General features: G+C 34.6%; 1 protein-coding gene across 1 annotated transcript; it reads left to right on the top strand.

The window, feature by feature from the left end:
* Positions 1-2,740: 2,740 nt before the first annotated feature.
* Positions 2,741-7,220, top strand: LOC111890093 (G-type lectin S-receptor-like serine/threonine-protein kinase At4g27290). The gene is made up of 7 exons (XM_023886246.3): positions 2,741-4,163; positions 4,251-4,328; positions 4,417-4,625; positions 5,515-5,725; positions 5,821-6,058; positions 6,434-6,584; positions 6,659-7,220. The coding sequence occupies exons 1-7, from the start codon at positions 2,816-2,818 to the stop codon at positions 6,956-6,958; spliced, it is 2,535 nt and encodes an 844-aa protein (XP_023742014.1). The 5' UTR covers positions 2,741-2,815; the 3' UTR covers positions 6,959-7,220.
* The last annotated feature ends 14,736 nt before the right edge of the window (positions 7,221-21,956 follow it).

Here is a 21,956-nt window from a genome sequence, read left to right as displayed (position 1 = left end):
TAGAAACTTATTTTCTTTCAAAATATTACAAATTCCTCGGTTTGAGTTCAGTCACATCCGAGAGTGTGCTCGAATCTCTCAAACCAAGGATACCAACTTGTAATGTCACAAAATTTTATAGTAAATTTTCAAAACAATAAATCATATAAACGAGTTGTTCCAAAACCAATCAAAGTGAATATATTATTTAAATATCAGAGTAATATCATTAATTGTCAATGCGGAAAACTCCTGGGGGATGTTGTCCCCTTCCCTTTCAAACTGGAAGTACCTGAAACCATAAATATGAAATCGAAAGCACAAAGCTTAGTGAGTTCCCCAAGATACCACATATCATACATACAATACATATTGTTATGTGCCAACCATAGTCTTGCCATTATGCCACGAGCCGTATCATGGTCTTTCTTTTCCAGGTCGGGGACCAAAACCATGGAACTTACAAACAAGTGTCAAGAGCCACCTCCTGGCCTTCCATGCAAGTATCACAAAGACAACTAGCATACTACATATAATTGACAAGGTCCAGACCCTAGTCTTGCATATAATTGCTAGGAGCCGTATCTAGGTCTTTCATGTAATTACCAGGTGCCATCACATGGTCTTTCTACATAACATATCCTAGTGGGCCGGTATTGGTGCCTTCGACTCATGGGTATAGTGAGGAGACTCACGTGAATCATAAAGTCGACTAACACTCCACTCAATAGCATGTTGACCATAACTAACTGCTCTCTTGCCAAATGATGGGTGCTTAACATCTCTGATCACTCCACACAAGGTAAACCCTAAGTCTACCTTCTAAAAATAAATTTTGACCAAAAGTCAACCCAACTCAAAATTCAAGGATAGGTGCTTAACACCTCCTATCAATGCAAATCATTATGCCTAGTGATTTATCCACTTATAAGTTAGGGCTGGGAGCTATTCACATACCTTAGTTAAGGGCTTTATAGTGAGACACTATTCATTAGCTAAGTCTAAACGCTTAGCATACCCACACCATTATAGCAATTAATCCTCAGAGTGAAATATGTATGTATAGATCTATATGGGGTTGACATCCCCACCTGCAGTTGCTAGCTACAACCTCGACCGGTCAATCGAAGCGGGTGATAAGTATCTACAATCGTTACTACGATGTACAATGAAGCATTCTAGGGGGTACATTCGGTCATATAGCTCGGTTATAGGACTCACTATAAACATTAACTAGAATTTCTCTCTCTCTCTCTCTCTCTCTCTCTCTATATATATATATATATATATATATATATATATATATATATATATATATATATATATATATATATATATATATACAAACCATGGGCTTGGTTTCTCTCAAAATAGTTTTAAAGTATGATTTACTTAGGCAAAGACACCTTTTGGTTTTCAAAGTTTATGCGGAGACTCTTTGCAAACACAATTTTAAGTACGGTTTTAATTACAAAGAAAATACTTTTTGAACGTTTTTAAAAGTATCATTAATGTTGCTAGTAGAAAACCTTTAACTTTCACCAACCATGTGTTGACCCTCAAAACTACATGTATTCTTAGGAAATCAGTAATCAAACGTTTCAGACGACGGAATAGTCATGGATTTCAGGCAACCTAGTTTACTAGCTTTTGTTATATCTGTCTACTTGTTTAAGGCAATCATGTATTATTATTATCTGTAAGAACCGTGTATTCAAACTTTGAGATGGAATACAACTACTGTTTGTTTATTGTTTTAGTTGTGCTATATATTCAGTTTATTTGTGATCTATGAACTAAGTCGCATAGCCCGACATGTTCCACCGCCTCGGCCGGGGTGTGACACTTGTCTATCAAGCTTTTCATAGAAATATGAAATCAAGATGTTTGGGTTATCAAATGTAAATGATTATTGTCCCTCATCGAATTTGACCACTGTCACCGCCATTCGACTACTACTGCTGCCGGTAGAGATGGTAAAATGGCTAGACTATTTAAATATTTAAAAAATTAATTGAGTTAAATATTTTTTTATTGAATTATTAGATACTACAAAAAGATAAAAGATTTGTTAAAAATATAAATTAGTTATTGATGTGTAATTGGGGGCGATATTTGAAAAGGTATTGTTATTGCACTGTGTAATGTAATTACAAAAATGTAGACTAAATATAGAATTGATATACCTAAAATGTAAACTAAATAATGAATTGAAAAATATACGTAAAAGTAGACTAAATAATGAATTGAAAAAACCTATTGCACAACACATTCAGTTGGAAATATGAAATTGAATGAGGAATGCAACGAAAGTGATGTTTCACAAAGCCTAATCCCATTCCTTATAATTTATTTTTTGTGTAAGATGATTTGTATTGTTATGTTTATGAAGTTTTAGTGATATAAAGAGAAAAATATTGAATGTTAAGACTGGGTCAAAAAAAAATGAAGAGATTGAAAATGACAACTATAAGGTTAAATTTTCTTTAATTAGTATTTGGTTGATTTTATTATCTAGTTATAACTTTTATATATTTGGCTGATAATTAACTTTTGTTTCCTTAATAATTCTGTTAAAAGACCGGTGATGATGAATTGAAGATGGAGATGGAGACATTCTGATTGACGAAATGACAAACATATATAATAAAAGCCTTAAAAAACACCATGTGATGTGTGCATTGACTTATTGAATGATTCATTTATGCTCTACTCATATAATAATCAATTTTCTCAAGTCCTCAGTTGACTACTTGTTTTGCCTTTTAAGTTTGTCTGATTATGCTGCTCATTATTTCTGGGAATCAACATATGCAGAAGCTAAACATAATAAAGCATGATTCTAATAGCTCCTCATCTCTTTTTCTTTTTCTTTTTCTTTTTGTTATCCATTCCTTCTCTCTCATCTGGAGCTAACACTTTATCTGTGAATCAATCTCTCTCTGGAAACCAGACCCTTATCTCTCTTGCTGAAACTTTTGAATTGGGTTTCTTTAAATCAGGTGAGTCTTCCACCTATTACATAGGAATTTGGTACAAGAAAGTCAAAACAAGAACCATAGTCTGGGTAGCAAATAGAGATACACCCATCGCCAATATATTCTCTTCTAAATTACAAATTCTAAATGGTAACTTAGTGCTCTTAGACGAGTCAAACACCCAAATTTGGTCAACAAATATAACCCCAACACCTACACCCACAACATCAGCAGTTCTTCTTGATGATGGTAATTTAGTTTTGAGATATGATTCAAGTTCAATTTCAATCACACCAATTTGGCAAAGTTTCGATCATCCAACCAATACTTTCTTGCCTGGTGGCAAGTTTGGATACAACAAGCAAAAAAACACAAAGCAGATTATCACTTCTTGGAAAAGTACAGAAGATCCTGCAACGGGTCCCTTTTCTTTAGAGGTTGACCAAGATGAGAAACAGTATGTGATCAAATGGAATAGAAGTGTAGAGTATTGGGCAAGTGGATCTTGGAATGGTAGAATCTTTAGCTCTTTACCCGAAATGAGATTGAATTATATCTATAACTTCAGCTACGTTGACAATGAAAACGAGAGTTATTTTACATATTCTTTATATAATCCATCATATATTTCAAGATTGATTATGGATGTCTCTGGGCAGATTCAACAGCAGACATACTTGGAAAGTCTCGACCAATGGAATCTGTTTTGGACTCAACCTAGATCACAGTGTCAGGTGTATGCTTTTTGTGGACCTTTTGGGACTTGTAGTCAAACCGAATTACCTTTTTGTAGTTGTTTGACTGCTTTTGTGCCTAAATCACTGAATGATTGGAATCTGAGTGATTTCTCTGGTGGGTGTGTGAGAAGAACGGAATTCGATTGTGGAATTAAGGAAGAAAAACCTGGGTTTATTCAAGGTTATGTCCCAGTCAATTATCTTTCCACATTTCTTGAAACTGAAACTCCGGAATCGGAAATGGGTGAGTCAGCATGCAGAAGATCTTGCTTGGAGGACTGCAGTTGTGATGCGTATAGTTTTATCTTGAAAATATGTCGACTTTGGAACAGTGAAAATCTGAATAATGTATCACTTCTATTTGTTTCTGATGATGTTAATAGTAGGACATTTCCAGTCAACATTAAAGTTTCTTCATCAGATCTTCCGAACAGTAGTACAAAAATCAAGACCAAAGTGCTAGTAGTAGGTAATTTTAAGCTGGTTTAATCTTAATCTCCCATTTTATTGTCCTTTTAACCCATGTAATGTATACAATCTTTCTTTTCAATCACAGGAATCGTTTCAGGGTTTTGTGGTCTTGTGTTTCTTTGCAGCATTGGCATTATATTCTACAGAAGATTGAAAAGAAAAGGTATAAATGCTTTGCTTCTTTCCTTTTTAAATAAAAGGATATTTTGTCTTCTTTATTTAATGTTAATTAGTGTATGTGACTTAATCAGGAAGCAGAGATAATGGGGAAAATTTTGAACGTGAGTTTCAAGAAAATGGAAGAAATGTTAGATATTTGGTAGATCCAGGGATATTGAGTGCAGAAGATAGAAAAGGAATTGATGTACCTTTCATTGAATTCAAAACCATTTTATCTGCCACCGACTATTTTTCTCTAGCAAATAAACTTGGACAAGGGGGATTTGGGCCTGTTTACAAGGTAACAAGTCTAGAATTTAGCTTTATTAGCAAACTATACTCATATCCTGTTGTCAAATTGTACTTTTCCTTGTATGTCTTTTGACTTTTATATAGGGTGTTTGATTGAAAGTCTAGATCTTCAATAGACACATAGTTTGAAACTTGATGTCGGGTTATCAAGAATAGCCATTGATGCTGAGCTAAATCTAGCTCTCTGTTTTGATAAAGTAAACAGGGAGCCAAAGACCTTTTTGTTGATCCCATATTTTTCTTCTATATCTTCCATAGAACATAATACCATATTTATAAAAGGTACTAGAAGCTATTTTGGAAGACTATTGTGTTGTCTACAATCGTATTTGATCTTTGATTGAAGGAAGGGATTCCTAAATCTGTTGGACTTAGGTGCGTTTGACACGGACCTTTTGAAAGCTTTTAGCTTTTAGTTTTTAAGAAAAAACTGAAAAAAAATAATAATAAGTAAAAAAGTTTAGTTCCACGGTAGGAGTGTAAACTTTTATTTTAAACAAAAAACTTATGATCCAAAAGCTAATTCAAGTACTTTTTCGGACTTCAGAGCATTTAGCTTTTGTGTTTTATCTAATTTTACATTTTTAAAAGGTAACTACTATTTTTGCCTAATATTTTTGCACAAATAAAAGATACAGCATACAACTGCTTTTGCCAAACACACTTTTATTACAACACAACTGGTCCAATAATACATAAACTAAATGAATCTTATAAATCCAAATCAATATCTTGTAATTGTTTGCAACTTTTATGGGAATCGAGAATAATGTTTGATGTTTAAATTGGTAAAAGGTTGCTCTCACTGTACATGGGAAATTAATTATGAATAAAATAGATTTTGGGGGTTAATCATATGTTGTTGGTAATTCTTTTAGGGAATACTTCCTGGATTAGGTGAAGTAGCAGTGAAAAGGTTGGCGAGCCAATCTGGACAAGGGCTCAAGGAGTTCAAAAACGAAGTGTTGTTAATTGGGAAACTTCAACATCGTAATCTTGTTAGGCTCTTAGGGTACAGCATGAAGGATCATGAAATGATACTACTCTATGAATACATGCATAATAAAAGCTTGGACCGTTTCATCTTTGGTTAGTTTCACATAATTCTCAATTTCTTTTTCCATTTTGTGAACAACTTTAACTCTAAAATCTAAAATCCCGGGATTTGATGGGATTTTTGGCAGATAGGACGCTTTCTGTGTGTCTTGATTGGGATTTACGGTTTGATGTCATCATGGGGATTGCTCGAGGACTTTTGTATCTTCACCAAGATTCACGGTTGAGGATTATTCATAGAGATTTGAAAGCAAGTAATGTGTTATTAGATGAAGATATGAATCCCAAGATTTCAGACTTTGGCTTGGCAAAGATAGTTAAAGGCCAAGAAACCGAAGATAATACCACTAGAGTTGTTGGAACCTAGTAAGTACTAATCTAAATCCTATGTTCAAATCTAATAACAAATTTTATGTAATTCTAGGTAGTGTTTGTGGTATGATGGAATCAGAGAAGGAATGAAGATAATGTTCATTTTGTATAATGGAATGGAAAGAATAAGCCATTCGTGTAGGAATGAAATTCTTCCAATTCTTTAATTTTCATTTCTTAATCGTTCTTTTTCCATTCGATCATAGAATAGAATAAAATTTGTATATAACCCATTTCATTAAGCAATTTCTAATAACACAAATATTTTTCTAAAAGAATTTAATGATTTTGATTCAATATTGTTAGTTTAGATAACCAAAAAAAATTATTATAATGTTAGTTGGGTTTTGATGAGTTTCTATTATACAGCGGCTATATGTCTCCCGAATACGCGCTAGACGGATTTTTCTCGGTAAAATCCGATGTTTTTAGCTTTGGGGTAGTAATACTTGAGATTATAAGTGGGAAAAGAAACACGGGTTATTATCACAATCAAGAAGCCTTTAGCCTTATATCCTATGTGAGTTTTCTTAAACCCTCATCTTGTTTCAACATTTCATTTTCTTTTTAAAACTAATTTTGGATACATTTCAGGCATGGGGTTTGTGGAAATCGAAAAGGCCATTGGAATTAGTGGATCTGGCATTAGTGGAAACATGCAATTCCATTGAAGTGTTGAGATGTATGATTGTCGGACTTTTGTGCATACAAGAAGACCCTAGAGATCGACCAACAATGGTAAATGTGGTTTTAATGTTGGGGATGGATATTGAGAGCCTCCCAGACCCAAAAGAACCAGCTTTTGTGTCAAAAAGAAGTATCGATCGGTTGCCATCGACTTCGAGTAAATCAGAGATTAATCAATTGACCGTTACTCAAGAAGAAGGCCGATAGAAAAAGTGGAATCTTTTTCAATTTTTGTTTTATATAATAAAAAACATATTCAAATTCAAACTAAAAAAAAAATTAATGTAAATAAGAGTTGGATTTAATTATATATAATAGCACCCTCAAAGTTTACCATAGAAAAAACAATTTCAAGACGAAAGGAGCATCAAAATAGATTAAATGGCTTCATGACCTACAAAGAACATCTTTAAGCTTTATACAATTCACCCTGTTTACATTAACAATGCTCGTCTCCAACTACATGTATCGAATTTCCTAAAAAAGGGCAAAGTATTATGTTAAACATGATGCGTATGAGAAGGTTTTCTTGCATAGAATAAGATTAGTAGCTAGATATGATACTCTTCAAATGTTGGATTTCGTATCTGAAAAGAAACCCCCCTGCATAGATGAGTTGCTACAGCCTAAAGCTTTATTTGCAATATAAACACAGAAGACAACAAAGAAGCTATGAGAACCATACTTGGAGGACCATTCTGTAACTTATGTTTAGTATAGGATGTAAAATGTACAGATTGTTATTCCCATTTTGTATAAGCACTGTAATGTTTACTCAGTTGAATGCTTCGAGTTCATTACACAAATTCTGTCTCTCTAAAATTGAAATGGTATCAGAGCATTCAGATCCATTTTTGTGAGATGATGGATTCTATTCCGGGCGATAATTCGACTTCTTCGATCAATTTTACACCTAATTCTACACCAAATTTCACACCTAACCCTAAAAACAATGATCCAAACATGTTTTTGGTATCTTCGCATCTTACTGGAAGCGAAATTATATGCAATGGAAGTATTCGATTCAAATTGCTTTAGGAGCAAAGAAGAAACTCGGTTTTATTGATGGAACCTCGAAGAAACTAGAGGTTGAAGGTAGCGATCTTGATGACTGGACCAGCAATGACTGTATGGTTCGATCGTGGCTTCTAAACGCGATTATTAAAGAAATTGTTGGAGCTTTTATTTTTGCTACTACTACTCGTGAACTCTGGAACGAACTTGAAGAACATTTCTCAGAAAACAATGGACCTCTCATCTATCAGCTTCAAAGACAAATCGCCTCAATTAACCAAGGTGATTCCTCTGTTTCTAAATACTATACCAAACTCAAACAACTATGGAATCAGTTGAGTTGTCTTATGCAGTTGCCTATGTGCAATTGTGGATCTGCAAAAGCCATATCAGATTTTGCTGCTTCTACTCGACTTATGCAGTTCCTTATGGGACTAAATGATAATTTTGAAAATCTGAGAAACCAGATTTTGGTCCTTGATCCTTTACCTTCTGTGCACAAGGTTTACTCCATGGCCTTGAGTGTTGAAAAACAGAAAGAAGTCCAGATTAATTTCTCTATTCCTACAGAATCTACTATGTTTGTTAAACCTTCTGCACAAAATACCGGTGATAAAAGGCAATTTTCTTATAAACCCAAAGTTTATTCCAAGAACAAGAACAATAATGATAGATACTGTAATTTTTGCAAAGTAAATGGACATACAAGAGATACATGCTTCAAACTGAATGGTTATCCGTATTGGTATAAGGATTTGAAAGAGAAGAAAAAGGGAAACATCAATGCTGCTCATATGGAAAATACCAATCAACATGATAATAATCCTCTATTTGACAATAATGATTCCACACAAGACAATGCAGATTCTATGAATGCTCTTTTCCAACAATTCAGTCAATTCATGAAGGCAAGTCAATATCAGAAGATAGATTCTCACTTTGCAAATTTCTCTCACTTTGGAGATTTTGCAGGTATGAATCTCTTTGTTGAATTCATTAAAGAGTGATAAGTTCGATCAGAATGTGGGGATCCTAGATACTAGAGCAACTGCTCACATGTGTTTGCATTTATCCTCTATGACAAGATCAACTCAAGTAACTAGTTACACACTTATATTTCTACCTGATGGGTCAATCAAGTCCAATACTCATACAGGTGTCATAAAATTAAGTCCTAAGTTGGTTTTGGACAATGTTCTTCATGTACCTGATTTCAAATGCAATCTTCTCTCTGTTAGATGTATGGCATTAACTGCACGCATTATGTTTAAGTTTTACTCAACACATTGTGTTTTGCAGGATCTTGAGACAAAGGAAGTGGTGGCTAAAGGAAAAGTTTCAGGAAAACTTTATATTCTTGATAGTAATTGTTTGATAGATAGAGCCAGAAATGTTCATACAATTGTTTATGATAAATCTTGTAATGCTACACATTCATGTAATGTTGATGATAGCATAAATAAGGACTCTTTTTCAATCTGGCATAAGAGACTTGGGCATTCTTCAAAATTTGTGTTACAACATTTAAACTTCATTCCTTCAAAACATGAAAATGAATTAACTCCATGTGTTCCTTGTCACATGCCAAAACAAAAGAGACTTCCATTTCCAAACAGTAAATCTCATGCTAATGAGATTTTTTATATAGTCCATGTTGATCTATGGGGTCTATATAGATCAAAAACCGTGTCAGCTGCTTCTTATTTTTTAACTATTGTGGATAATCATTCAATGTCTGTTTGGACATTCTTGTTGAATGATAAAACTCAAGTGTTTCAAACATTATCTCATTTCTTTGCCTATGTTACTAATCAGTTCAAGACAATTGTAAAGGTTATAAGAACTGATAATAGAAGTGAGTTTGTTAACCAAAACTGTTTGAATCTTTTCTCAAAATTGGGAGTTATTCATCAGAAAACACTTTCTTATTCACCACAACAAAATGGAAGGGTCGAAAGAGAGCATCAGCAACTATTACAGATTGCAAGGACATTGATGTCTCAGTCAAAATTACCTATTATGTTTTGGGGACAAGCAATTCTGATGGCAACCTACATCATTAATGTTCTACCAACTCCTATTTTAGAATGGAAAACACCATTCATTTATCTTCATAAAAAGGAGTCTTCTTATTCTAACTTGAAGATATTTGGATGTTTATGTTTTGCTACAAATGTTATACCACATAAAAACAAATTTGCACCAAGAGCCATCATGTGTTGCTTTATAGGTTATAATCCGGGGCAGAAAGCATATAAACTGTATGATCCGGAGGCAAAAAGGTCATAATGTCAAGAGATGTGGTCTTTTATGAGTCTATATTTCCCTTCCAAAAACAAGTTCCCACAACAAATTCCATTCCAATGACAAACCCTCAAAATGAATCAATACCAAATGTTTCTACTGAACCAATGAATTTCAAGTTAATCTGGATGATTTTATACCATCTGAGAGTTACAACTCAGATGATATAGATCTAGAAACAGAACAAGAATACCACGGCCATTCAGAAACTAATAGTTCATCAAATTCACCCGGATCACCTGTTGAACCTCAAAATGACCAAAATGTCCCTGTTTACCCAAATATAAGAGCAAGTACTAGACATACCAAACCTCCTGCTTGGTTCAATGATTATGTGATGCATTGCAATCACATTTCCAATGATGATAATTTTTCTACTTCAAAACCTTCAAAAATCCTTAAATCACCACATTGTCCTCCTACATACCCTTATCTTGAATCTTCTGTTCTTACAGAAGAACACAAATGTTTTTTGGCATCTGTTTCTAAACTCAATGAACCAACATCCTATGAACAAGCTTGTCAAGATATTGACTGGATTGCTGCTATAAATAAAGAACTACAAGCTTTGGAAGATAATAACACTTGGACCATTATGCCCCTGCCACAAAATAAGAAACCAATAGGTTCAAAATGGGTTTATAAGGTCAAGTTGAAATCTGATGGCACAATTGAGAGATTCATGGCACGTTTAGTTGCAAAAGGATATAATCAGACTTATGGTATAGATTATCTTAATAGTTTTTCACCGGTTGCAAAGGTAGTCACTGTTAGGATATTACTCTCTTTGTCAGCTTCAAATAATTGGTTTCTTCATCAACTTGATATCAACAACGCATTTTTACATGGTTATTTGGAAGAAGAAGTTTACTTAATCCCACCACAAGGTTACCATAAAGCAAAAGAAGGTGAAGTTTGCAAACTGAATAAGTCATTATATCGTTTAAAACAAGCAAGCAGGCAGTGGCACATTGAGTTTTGTAACAAAATTTTAAGCTTTGGTTTTAAACAATCAGCACATGATCATTGTCTATTTGTCAAAGGAGAAGGGTCTGATTTCATGGCGTTGGTGGTGTATGTAGATGATGTTTTAATTACAGGACCAAATGAAGCATTGATTAAACAAGTGAAAGAACAATTACATGATGCTTTTACAATCAAAGATTTGGGAGAAGCAAGTTATTTCTTGGGAATTGAATTGTTAAAGACTGATAAAGGTTTGTATGTTAACCAGAGAAAATATGTCATGGATATACTGGCAGATGTTGGTCTCACAGGTGTCAAACCAGCTCCTACCCCTGTTATGAAGAATGTTAGTTTCTGTGCAGATCAAGGAAAATTTTTGCAAGACCCAAAAAAATACAGAAGATTAATTGGGAGGTTATTATATCTTAATTTCACACGTCCTGACATCAGTTATGCTGTGCAACAATTAAGCCAATTTCTTCATTCACCAACTGATGTGCATTGGAAAGCAGCATTACACGTTTTGAAATACCTAAAAAGCTGTCCCTCAAAAGGATTATTTTTTGGAAAAGGATCTTCACCAATGAATATCACTGCTTATAGTGATTCTGATTGGGCAAGTTGCAAAGATACTAGAAGATCGCTCACAGGATATTGTATCTTTTTAGGTAAATCTTTAGTGTCATGGAAAACCAAGAAACAAAAGACTGTTTCTAGGTCATCATGTGAAGCTGAGTATAGAAGTTTAGCAGCCACAGTTTGTGAGTTGTTATGGATTAGTTTTATACTAAGGGATTTAAAGGTTTCCTTCAAAATTCCAATATCTCTATGGTGTGACAACAAAGCAGCTATTCATATTACTGAGAACCCCATCTTTCATGAAAGAACAAAGCACTTGGATATAGATTGTCATCTTGTTAGAGATCTGTACAAATCAGGATTCATAGTGCCACAACACATTTCTACAACTAGACAACTTGCAGATCTGTTTACAAAAGGTTTATGCAATCCACAGTTTCAATTTCTTCTTTCCAAGATGAATCTTGATGATATACATCACCAAGGTTCATCTTGAGGGGAGGATATTTGCAATATAAACACAGAAGACAACAAAGAAGCTATGAGAACCATACTTGGAGGACCATTCTATAACTTATGTTTAGTATAGGGTGTAAAATGTACAGATTGTTATTCCCATTTTGTATAAGCACTGTAATGTTTACTCAGTTGAATGTATCGAGTTCATTACACAAATTCTCTAAAATTGAAAAGCTTGACCAATCATATATTGTACTACAATGCATAGTAAGACAAATAATCAGACATAGATTAAAAAGATACCTTGAAAGTCTGGAAATTTCTTTGAAATCACCTGATCACAAATATTAGGAACAGAGTTGATAGGGGTAATGGAATGATTCACTACATTCTATGATCATGCTTGATTAGCCTTTAGGCTCAATTATCAAAATCCCCTCAAACCCAAAGGAGGCAGCAGGGTAGGGATGGTGGTGGCGTTCTGCTGCAGGAAACGTTTTCCCTTTTGATGCAAAACACCATTCTTGAACCACTTCCTTTGTTTTTAGCATCCCTAATCAAGTATGCCATTTCCTTCGACTCCAAATCGATTCCATTCTCATCCATCATCACCAACCAATCATGTGGTTTGATGAAATTTATGAAACACACATCTTCGTTTTCAATATGGAACCTTGAATCGATTTAGTTCTTGGGGTTGGATCGGATTTAGAGGTCATGAACTATGCAGTAAGGTTTGAGTTGATTATTAATTGGACTCCTGTTTTGCCGACTGTAGCGGAAAAGGGGGTGGCAGGGGTGGGGATGGCGGTGGCGTTGTGGTGCAGGGGTGGAGGAGTGGCGGCGGGGGTTAGAGGTTGTGGTTGCTGGCGACTAAGATGGCGATGATGGAGTGTCAAAAGCGGGAGAGGCAAGAACTGATTGGGATGAATGGCTGATGGCCAAAGGGTATATTAGATTTTTACAGAAATGGTCCCTGCGATATTTATTAATGCCAATAAATTAAAGAAAATAAAAAATGTAAAGTCATTTCAGAAGTATTTAATCCCTATTCTTAACAGAATTTTGAAACTCATCACCTGTGTAACGTTTTCCAAACATAGGGAAAATGATTTACAAGTCCAACGAAGTTTTCAAACTGTTTAAAAAACCTCAATCATGTTTTGTCTGTCTAAAAAACCCAACAAACTTAACATTTTGTCTAAAAAGCTCAACTAAGTTACACTTTCCTGAAAGTCAAATAAGAAAAATAAATGACCTGGCTTCTTACCGTATCGGGGAAATGACTTGTTAGACCAACAAAGTTTACAAAACTTTTAAAAAACTCCAATCATGTTTTGACTGTTCAAAAAAAACCCCAATGAACATAAACAAAACAAAATTGAGATTTTTTAAACGGTTTGGAACTTTGTTGGACTTTTCAAACAAAAAGTTAAATTCGTTGGGTTTTTTTGAACAGGCAAACAATGATTGGGATTTTTTGAATGCTTTGGAAACTTTATTGGTCCCGATTGTCGCCGCTAAAGGGTCGCCGCTGTTGGTTCGTCGCTAATACCCAATTTATCGCTGCTAATGCTTACCGTCACCGCTAATACCATGTCGCCACTAATACTTTCTGTCGCCACTAAAAGTGTCGCCGCTAATTGTAGTTTTCCCTTTTTTTTAGTTTTTTTTTTAAACATTCTTTCCATATACAAAACAAACCTTATAAGATTATAAAAATTGTTATAAATTATAAAAACTTTATAAAAACATATAACCAAAAACACATCCATACATACACAATACACATACAAAAACATATACATACATGATACACATACTAATACACAAATACATACATAATACACATATAAAAACACTCATATATATATATATATATATATATATATATATATATATATATATATATATACTAATACACAAATACATACATATACAAAAGACAAATTCTACATATAAATGAGTTCATAGAAAAGAGAAGGGGGAAGAAGGAGTTGAAGGAGGAAGAAGGAGCTGAAGGGGGTTATATCTGCGAAGGGCATTAGCGGTGACGCCTTTTAGCGGCGACACGTTGAGTATTAACGGCGACATATAGAGTATTAGCGGCGACACCTTTGGGGGGAATTTTGATGGTCAAATTTTTTGAGTATTATCCGCGACATCTTTGGGGGGGGGGGGGGGGGGAACTTTGGCGGTCAAAATTTTCGAGTATTAGCGGCGACACCGTCGCCGCTATTGGTGTCGCCGCTATTGGTATGTACATTATCGATTTTCAGTCGTTGGATTAGGGACAAAATCAACGGTTAAGGTTTCACCTCATATTTCGACGCGGATCGGGGTCGATGGGCATTAGCGGCGACACATAACGCGAAAATTATGTGTCGCTGCTAAAGGTGGCTGTCGCCGCTAATGCCGATTATTCCTGTAGTGGTGGAAAAATGTAAAGGTTCAGTTTTGACTGGGTCAACGAAATAAAATGGGGAGACTGAAATTGACAATTCTATTGTTGAATTTTCGGTGATTAGTAGTTGATATATTTTCTTACCTTGTTATGTTTTTTGAATGGTTGTCAAAGTGTGGTGTTCATAATTTGTGGGAATCAAAATATCAAGAAGCTGATCATCATTTTATAAGCAGCATGATTGTAAAAGCTTCTGATCATTTCTTTATCTTTTTCTTTTTGTATTTGTTTTCCATTCCTTCTCTGTCATCAGTAACTAATTAAAATATTTTAGCTGTGAATCAATCTCTCACTGGGAACCAGACCCTTGTCTCTCCTGCAGAAAATTTTGAATTGGGTTTCTTTAAACCAGGTCAGTCTCCCAACTATTACATAGGAATTTGGTACAAGAAAGTCCAAACAAGTACCATAGTCTGGGTAGCAAATAGAGAGACACCCATCTCCGATGCATTCTCTTCTAAATTACAAATTGTCAATGGTAACTTAGTGATCTTAGATGAGTCAAACACCCAAATTTGGTCTACAAATATAACCCCTACACCTACACCCACAACATCTGCATTATCAGTAGTTCTTCTTGATGATGGTAATTTAGTTTTGAGATATAATTCAAGTTCAACTTCAAGTTCAATCACACCAATTTGGCAAAGTTTTGATCATCCAACCAATACTTTCTTGCCTGGTGGCAAGTTTGGATACAACAAGCGAACAAACACAAAGCAGATTATCACTTCATGGAAAAGTACAGAAGATCCTTCAATGGGTCCCTTTTCTTTAGAGTTTGACCAAGATGAGAAACAGTATGTGATTAAATGGAATAGAAGTGTAGAGTATTGGACTAGTGGATCTTGGAATGGTAGAATCTTTAGCGCTGTACCCGAAATGAGATTGAATTATATCTATAACTTCAGCTACGTTGACAATGAAAACGAGAGTTATTTTACATATTCTTTATATGATCCCTCAATTATTTCAAGATTAGTTATGGACGTCTCTGGGCAGATTCAACAGCAGATATACTCGGAAAGTCTGGAACAGTGGAATCTATTTTGGACCCAACCAAGATCACAGTGTCAGGTGTATGCTTTTTGTGGACCTTTTGGGACTTGTAGTCAAACTGAATTACCTTTTTGTAGTTGCTTGACTGCTTTTGTGCCTAAATCACTGAATGATTGGAATCTGAGTGATTTCTCTGGTGAGTGTGTGAGAAGAACGGAATCCAATTGTGGAATTAAGGAAGAAAAACCTGGATTCATTGAAGGTTATGTCCCAGTCAGTTATCTTTCCACATTTCTTGAAACTGAAACTCCGGAATCGAAATTGCATGAGTCAGCGTGCAGAAGATCTTGCTTGGATGACTGCAGTTGTGATGCGTATAGTTTTATCTTGAAAATATGTCGACTTTGGAACAGTGAAAATCTGAATAATGTATCACTTCTATTTGTTTCTGATGATGCTAATAGTAGGACATTTCCACTCAACATCAAAGTTTCTTCCTCAGATCTTCCTAACAATGCTGGAAAAACCAGTACCAAAGTGCTAGTAGCAGGTAACCTTAAGTTGGTTTAATTCAAACTTCCAGTTTTCTTGTCTTTTTATCCTTCCATTGTATATAATATTCAAATATATATATATATATATATATATATATATATATATATATATATATATATAAAAATATATTCTTTTCCATCACAGGAATCGTTTCAGGGTTTTGCGGTCTTGTATTTCTTTGCAGCATTGGCATTATATTCTATAGAAGGGTGAAAAGACAAGGTAAATGCTTTGCTTGTTTTCTTTTTAACTCAAAGGGTATTTGGTGTTCTTTATTTAATATTGTGTATGTGGCTAAGTCAGGAAGCAGAGAAGAGAACCGAGAAAATTTTGAACTTGAGTTTCAAGACAATGGAAGAAATGTTAGATATTTGGTAGATCCAGGGATATTGAGTGCAGAAGAAAGAAAAGGAATCGATGTACCTTTCATTGAATTCAAAACCATATTATCTGCTACGGACAATTTTTCGCTAGCAAATAAACTTGGTCAAGGGGGATTTGGACCTGTTTACAAGGTAACAACTAGATCTTTATATTAGCTTATAAGCAAACTATACTGAAGGCAAAAGAAAACAATAAAACGACATAAGGATGATCTTCGTCCATGGGCAGGAACCGAAAACCCTTCTATTACTTGACTGATTCAAAAATGATTACATTGGAATCTCTAACTTCGATTATTTATAACTCTAAACCATAGCAACTAAAAGGTCAAGCCCATATACAAGTAAATCAGGATTAACTACTCCAAACACTTATCCCTTATAAATCATCATTTGAGTTTTCTTCACTTCTTTTCAGATCGGGTCACTACTAGAAAAAAGACCTTTAGTGACGCGCTTTTTACGACACGCGATAATTAACGATACGCAAAAGGACGTGCCCTTAAAATAGTGTCATCTCTCCAAAAAAATTTAAGGATTTACGTCACGCTTTATTGCGTGCCCTTAATTTAGTGTCTCGAGAAAAAAAATTAAAAACACGGAGGGCGCTTTATCTTAAACGCGCGTCGTCTGTACCTGTCGCTTTATAATTTTAATGAAACGCGCTTTTAGTAGACAAGGGGGGAAATGAAATCCCCAAAATTTTGAAAACCCGCCTTTTTTTTCTATCTTCTATCTATCTTTCATCTTCAACCTAACAAGGACGAGCATTGCACTCTTGATTTCCCTAACTCTTTCTCATTTTCTGATTCAAACTTGAAAGAATCGAGAAAAAAATCTATCAATTTTGAAGCCTAAAAAAAATCTAACAAGGACGAGTATCCATCGATCTGACTTCCAAAAATAGAGGGCATCGATTCCACGTCTTCCGGGGTTGGGAGGAAGGAAAAACTGTTGGTCCCGTGTTGGTTTTGTGATGTTCAATCGAAGAAAAGGAAATCAGAATCGACGAAAAAGAGATCGGCTGGCCAGGTGCGTTCGTCGGCCCTAGCAGTAGATATTCATGCCTAGCAGTCAATATTCACGCCTAGCAGAGGATTCTCCTTTCTCCCACATGGTAAAATTGTTCAATTTGGGAAATTGTTACGTGGCCACCGTCGGATAATCAGCAACCATCGGATAATCAGCAACCATCTCTTCTCTCTTCAACACTTTCAGTTGTTCTAGATATTGTCATTGTTTCACCTTTGAACATGTTCTTATCTTTTTAATTTTAACAGAGGAGGGTGGCGGTGGTTCCTACACTGAGACAAGGTAACTTTTCTTGCAAAGCTATTTTTCGTTATCTGATTTTTGTTCTTTCTTTTCGGGATTTTGACTGGTTTAAAACCATACATGGAATTTTTGATGGCAAGATTTTCATTTTGTTACTGCACAGAAGGTGTTCGACAAAATGCCACAGTGAAGATATAGAGCTAAGCTGATTCTTCTACAGAAGTCTATTGCCCTCAATCAGGTAACTTTTTTTTGACTCACAAGCAATCTGTATCTTATCAAATTGAAAAGTTGGATGAATCATGGTGGAATCTATATGACAGTTTATGGGTTGTGATTAGTGAAATGCATAGGAAAGGGCCAACCTGTGAATCACAACGAAGAGCATCATCAGAAGGGCTAGGGCTTCTAGCTCACCTTGGAAATGATATGTTTACTGCCAGATTGGTAAAATTTTGATATTGTTATTTATTTCATTTTAGAATGTGTTAAAAATCTCATGATCCATAATTTGTTTTGACTAGACTCGATCACTGCTTAATGATGTAACTGGTGCACCAGAGCATTATGTTGGATCAATTGCTCTAGCTCTTGGTTGCATCCAACGCATGTATTTTTCTTTTTATGTTGTATCTTTTTTAGTGAAGTTACTTGTTTTCTCATAATTTATTTATTTTATTTTCTAAAAGCAAAAGATTTATCATTCTCATGTTGTACGCAGTGCAGGAGGAATGGCATTATTAAGTTTAGTTCCATCCACTGTGCATTCTATCTCTTCACTAGCTAAGAGTTCAATAGCTAACTTAAAAGTATGGGCTTTGCATGGACTTCTTCTAAGAATAGAAGCTACGGGCTTGTCTTATGTTTCACAAGTTCAGGTACATTACATATCCTTTTGTATGTATACAATTGCCACCTTTCTCTCTAATGTAAGAATAAAAATTAACAGGAGCTGGCATGTAATTAAAACGATCTAGACTAGGAGATAATAGTTATTATATGATCTGTCATTCTTTTTTAGGCAACACTTGGCCTTGCTATGGATATTCTTTTTTCTGGAGAGAATGGATAGGTTGTGCTTCAGCAAGGAGTAGGTCGCCTCATCAATGAAATAGTTGTTGTTCTTGGTCCTGAACTTCACCCTGGATGTATATTCTTTTCACGCTGCAAGGTTTGTTAATTCAATTATATAATTCATAAAATATATTTAATTTCTTGTTGTTGTTATGTGTACTTACTTAATTGTTTGTTTTCTACAGTCTGTCGTTGCAGAGATAAGCACACAGCAAGAAACAACAACACTTCTTGAGTAAGCAACCTTATAAGTCCTTTATTCCAGAGATAAGCACACAACAAGCTGTTACAGTTCATACTCATGTCAAAGTTATCCTATCAACTCGTTCATCAAGACAGGTAATTCTTGCTGGTGACTCTTAAAGTTATTCTGTGATTTTCAGGTGAAATTTTACTCATTACTTTACTTTGTTACCCATAATACCAATATATTAACTTTACTTTGTTTTATATTTATGGAACCAATATATTAACTGGTGCTGATCTTCGTAGATTAAGCATGGATGCTGCAAGAGAGGTGCTTATTAAATTCAATGTTCCAGAAGAACAGATTGCAAAACTGACAAGGTGGGTTAAAGGGTAGCTTTTATTTGATAAAATGATATAGTTTAAGTGTTTCTTATTTCTTGTTTGCTGGTATCGCCTCTGTATGATTTGGGCATAATGTGTTTTTTGTTTTTTTAGCTTTTGCTATAATTTGCTTATATTATAGTAATCTGATTTGGTTATAATCTAAAGAAGATAATGTTTTTTTTATTTTCTTTTTCAATCTGATTTACTTGGTATTGCATCCTAATCATATATGACGTTCAAGAATATTTGACAAATCTAGTTCAATTCAAGGTTGGAAAAGTTAGCAGCCAATTAATCTTGGAATGAATTTTTTAGATGAAGATGTTCAGAAGTATATTAATGAATGATTATCATTTACCTTTTGTTGTTTAAAGTTAAACAAACTTACAGTGAAACTATATCAAGCATCTAAGCCCCATATTTTGCAATTGTTCTTTTAAATGGTTGTTGCACTTTTTCTCAATACATCATCTTTATTCATTGTAGTCCAATTTCATGTTCATCTTCACTGTCAATGGATGGAGGTATGTCTGCACCCAAGCCGAGCCCTAACTTGATTAGCATTGCTATTCGTTCAAATGATCCGGTTACCTGATGATATGTTCCCTGACCAGCCTGATCCAAATCATGAAAAAGCATGTACTATACCTGATAAAGAGATTAAGGAACATGGTGAGAAAGAAAAAGACACATCAGAAGACACAAAACAAAGAGAACATGATCAAGATGATAAATATTGTGATGTGACACATCATTTTCCCAAAATAAACCCCCCACGTACTCTTGAAGACTCTGTAGCTGAACTCTTTCATCAAGGTATCTACTAGTCCCATCTGGCTGTTGTTATAAAGGTATTGCATTCTTTTGAACAATTGATTTCATGTCCTTATTGACCCTTTGTATGTTGGAAGATGTACATGCTCAAATGCTTTGTCTTCGTGAGAAGGTGAAGGAAAGATTGAGCAACTCAGATGATTACCAGTCATTTTTGAAGTGCATTGCAGAGTCTTGCACAAAGAGTATTACTCGGCCACAATTGCAATCAAGGGTAAAATTATATACACAATACACATTATTTAAAGATTTATTCTTCTTTGTTTCTAGTATCTGCTTCCTGCTTTATTGCTAGATATTTGCATTCGTTGTTTGTGTATCCATAAAACTTCTAGATGACTTTTTGTGTGGTATCCTTAGATTTAATTTGATAAATTAAAGAAATTTTTTTTAGGTAAATAGTTTGCTTGGAGTATATCCGGATATTGTGGAAGAAGTCACTGAGTTTATAGATCACATTGAAAAGACAAGTAATTGTACACATAAGTTCTTATTTACATTTACATGCCTAATAAGAATCTATAAATCTTCATTTAATAATGTATATATATGCAGATAGCTCTTCCCCATGAGTAAGTTTTCATATAATTACATATATCCTAAACCCAATGACGATTTTACCTAAATGCCCCTCCATGTTATTTCCTCAGTAATGTAGGATGCTAAATTGTTTTTTTTTCATGACTTATAGCATGACTTTGACTAGCTTTGGCAGGATCCTTACGGAGTCATGGACATTTACCTGGAGTAATACAGGGTAATGACGAGGGTAAAGATGGAAATTCTGATGAAGATGAAATTGAAAAGAATAGTTCGGCCATGGGTTGTATTTTATTTAATATTATGCAATGGGTTGTATTTTTTGTATATGGTATTTTATTTCTATTATGAGAGATTAAATGCAAATTTAATTTATAAATTAATAAATATATAAATATATATATTTTTTTCAAAAATTAAAATTACGATACGCAAAAATGTGTGTCGTCTTCATTTATGACATGACCTTTCTTGACTGGGGCTTCCTTGATACGCATTGCGTGTCATAAACACGTGCGTCGTAAAGTTACGACACGCAAATGCGTGTCATCTTCCTTTATGACAGGGCCTTCCTTGATACGCATTGCGTGTCATAACCGCGCGTCGTAAATGCGCGTCATAAATGTGCGTCGTAAATGCGCGTCGTCTCTCTTTATGACAGGGCCTTCCTTGACGCGCATTTGCGCGTCGTCTGAGCGTTTTACGACGCGCAATGAGCGTCGTAAAAGGCCTTTTTTCTAGTAGTGGGTTATTCATTAGGGTAATTAAATTCCAAATCACACATTAACAATACTCATATCATGTAAATGCTGTCAAATTGTACTTTTCTAGTTTGCATCTCTTCCATAGACTTTGTACACAAGATATTTCCTGCGAAGTGAAGAGCATTAGTTTTCTTATTGGTGATGAGTTTATTAGATGGCGAAGGATTCTAATCATGACCCCCATATCATATCAAATTATGCATTCAATGACTTGCCACGTAAGCAATATCCAGCAAGTATGACATACGTAAATTAGCTTACGCTCCTAAATTTTCAATATCTAAACAGAGAAGTGCTATTGTTCTTGTAGCCTTGATATATCATATCATCCCCATGGAGTATTGTTGTCACCTTTCTTTGTGGTGGTTAGAGTTACTTTGGAAACTATATATATATATATATATATATATATATATATATAT

This window comes from Lactuca sativa, chromosome 3, assembly GCF_002870075.4.
Source record: "Lactuca sativa cultivar Salinas chromosome 3, Lsat_Salinas_v11, whole genome shotgun sequence".
NCBI lineage: Eukaryota > Viridiplantae > Streptophyta > Magnoliopsida > Asterales > Asteraceae > Lactuca > Lactuca sativa.
Note: the sequence above shows the minus strand (reverse complement) of the source record. Positions and strands in the feature narration are given on the sequence as shown.

What these genes read in the sequence shown, in the direction of transcription:
- LOC111890093 (XM_023886246.3), top strand. Translation starts at nt 2,816, where the DNA reads ATGATTCTAATAGCTCCTCATCTCTTTTTCTTTTTCTTTTTCTTTTTG. An exon ending in CAGAAGATTGAAAAGAAAAG is followed by an intron (nt 4,329 to 4,416) that starts GTATAAATGCTT and finishes TGACTTAATCAG; the next exon opens with GAAGCAGAGATAATGGGGAA. An exon ending in ACTAGAGTTGTTGGAACCTA is followed by an intron (nt 6,059 to 6,433) that starts GTAAGTACTAAT and finishes TCTATTATACAG; the next exon opens with CGGCTATATGTCTCCCGAAT.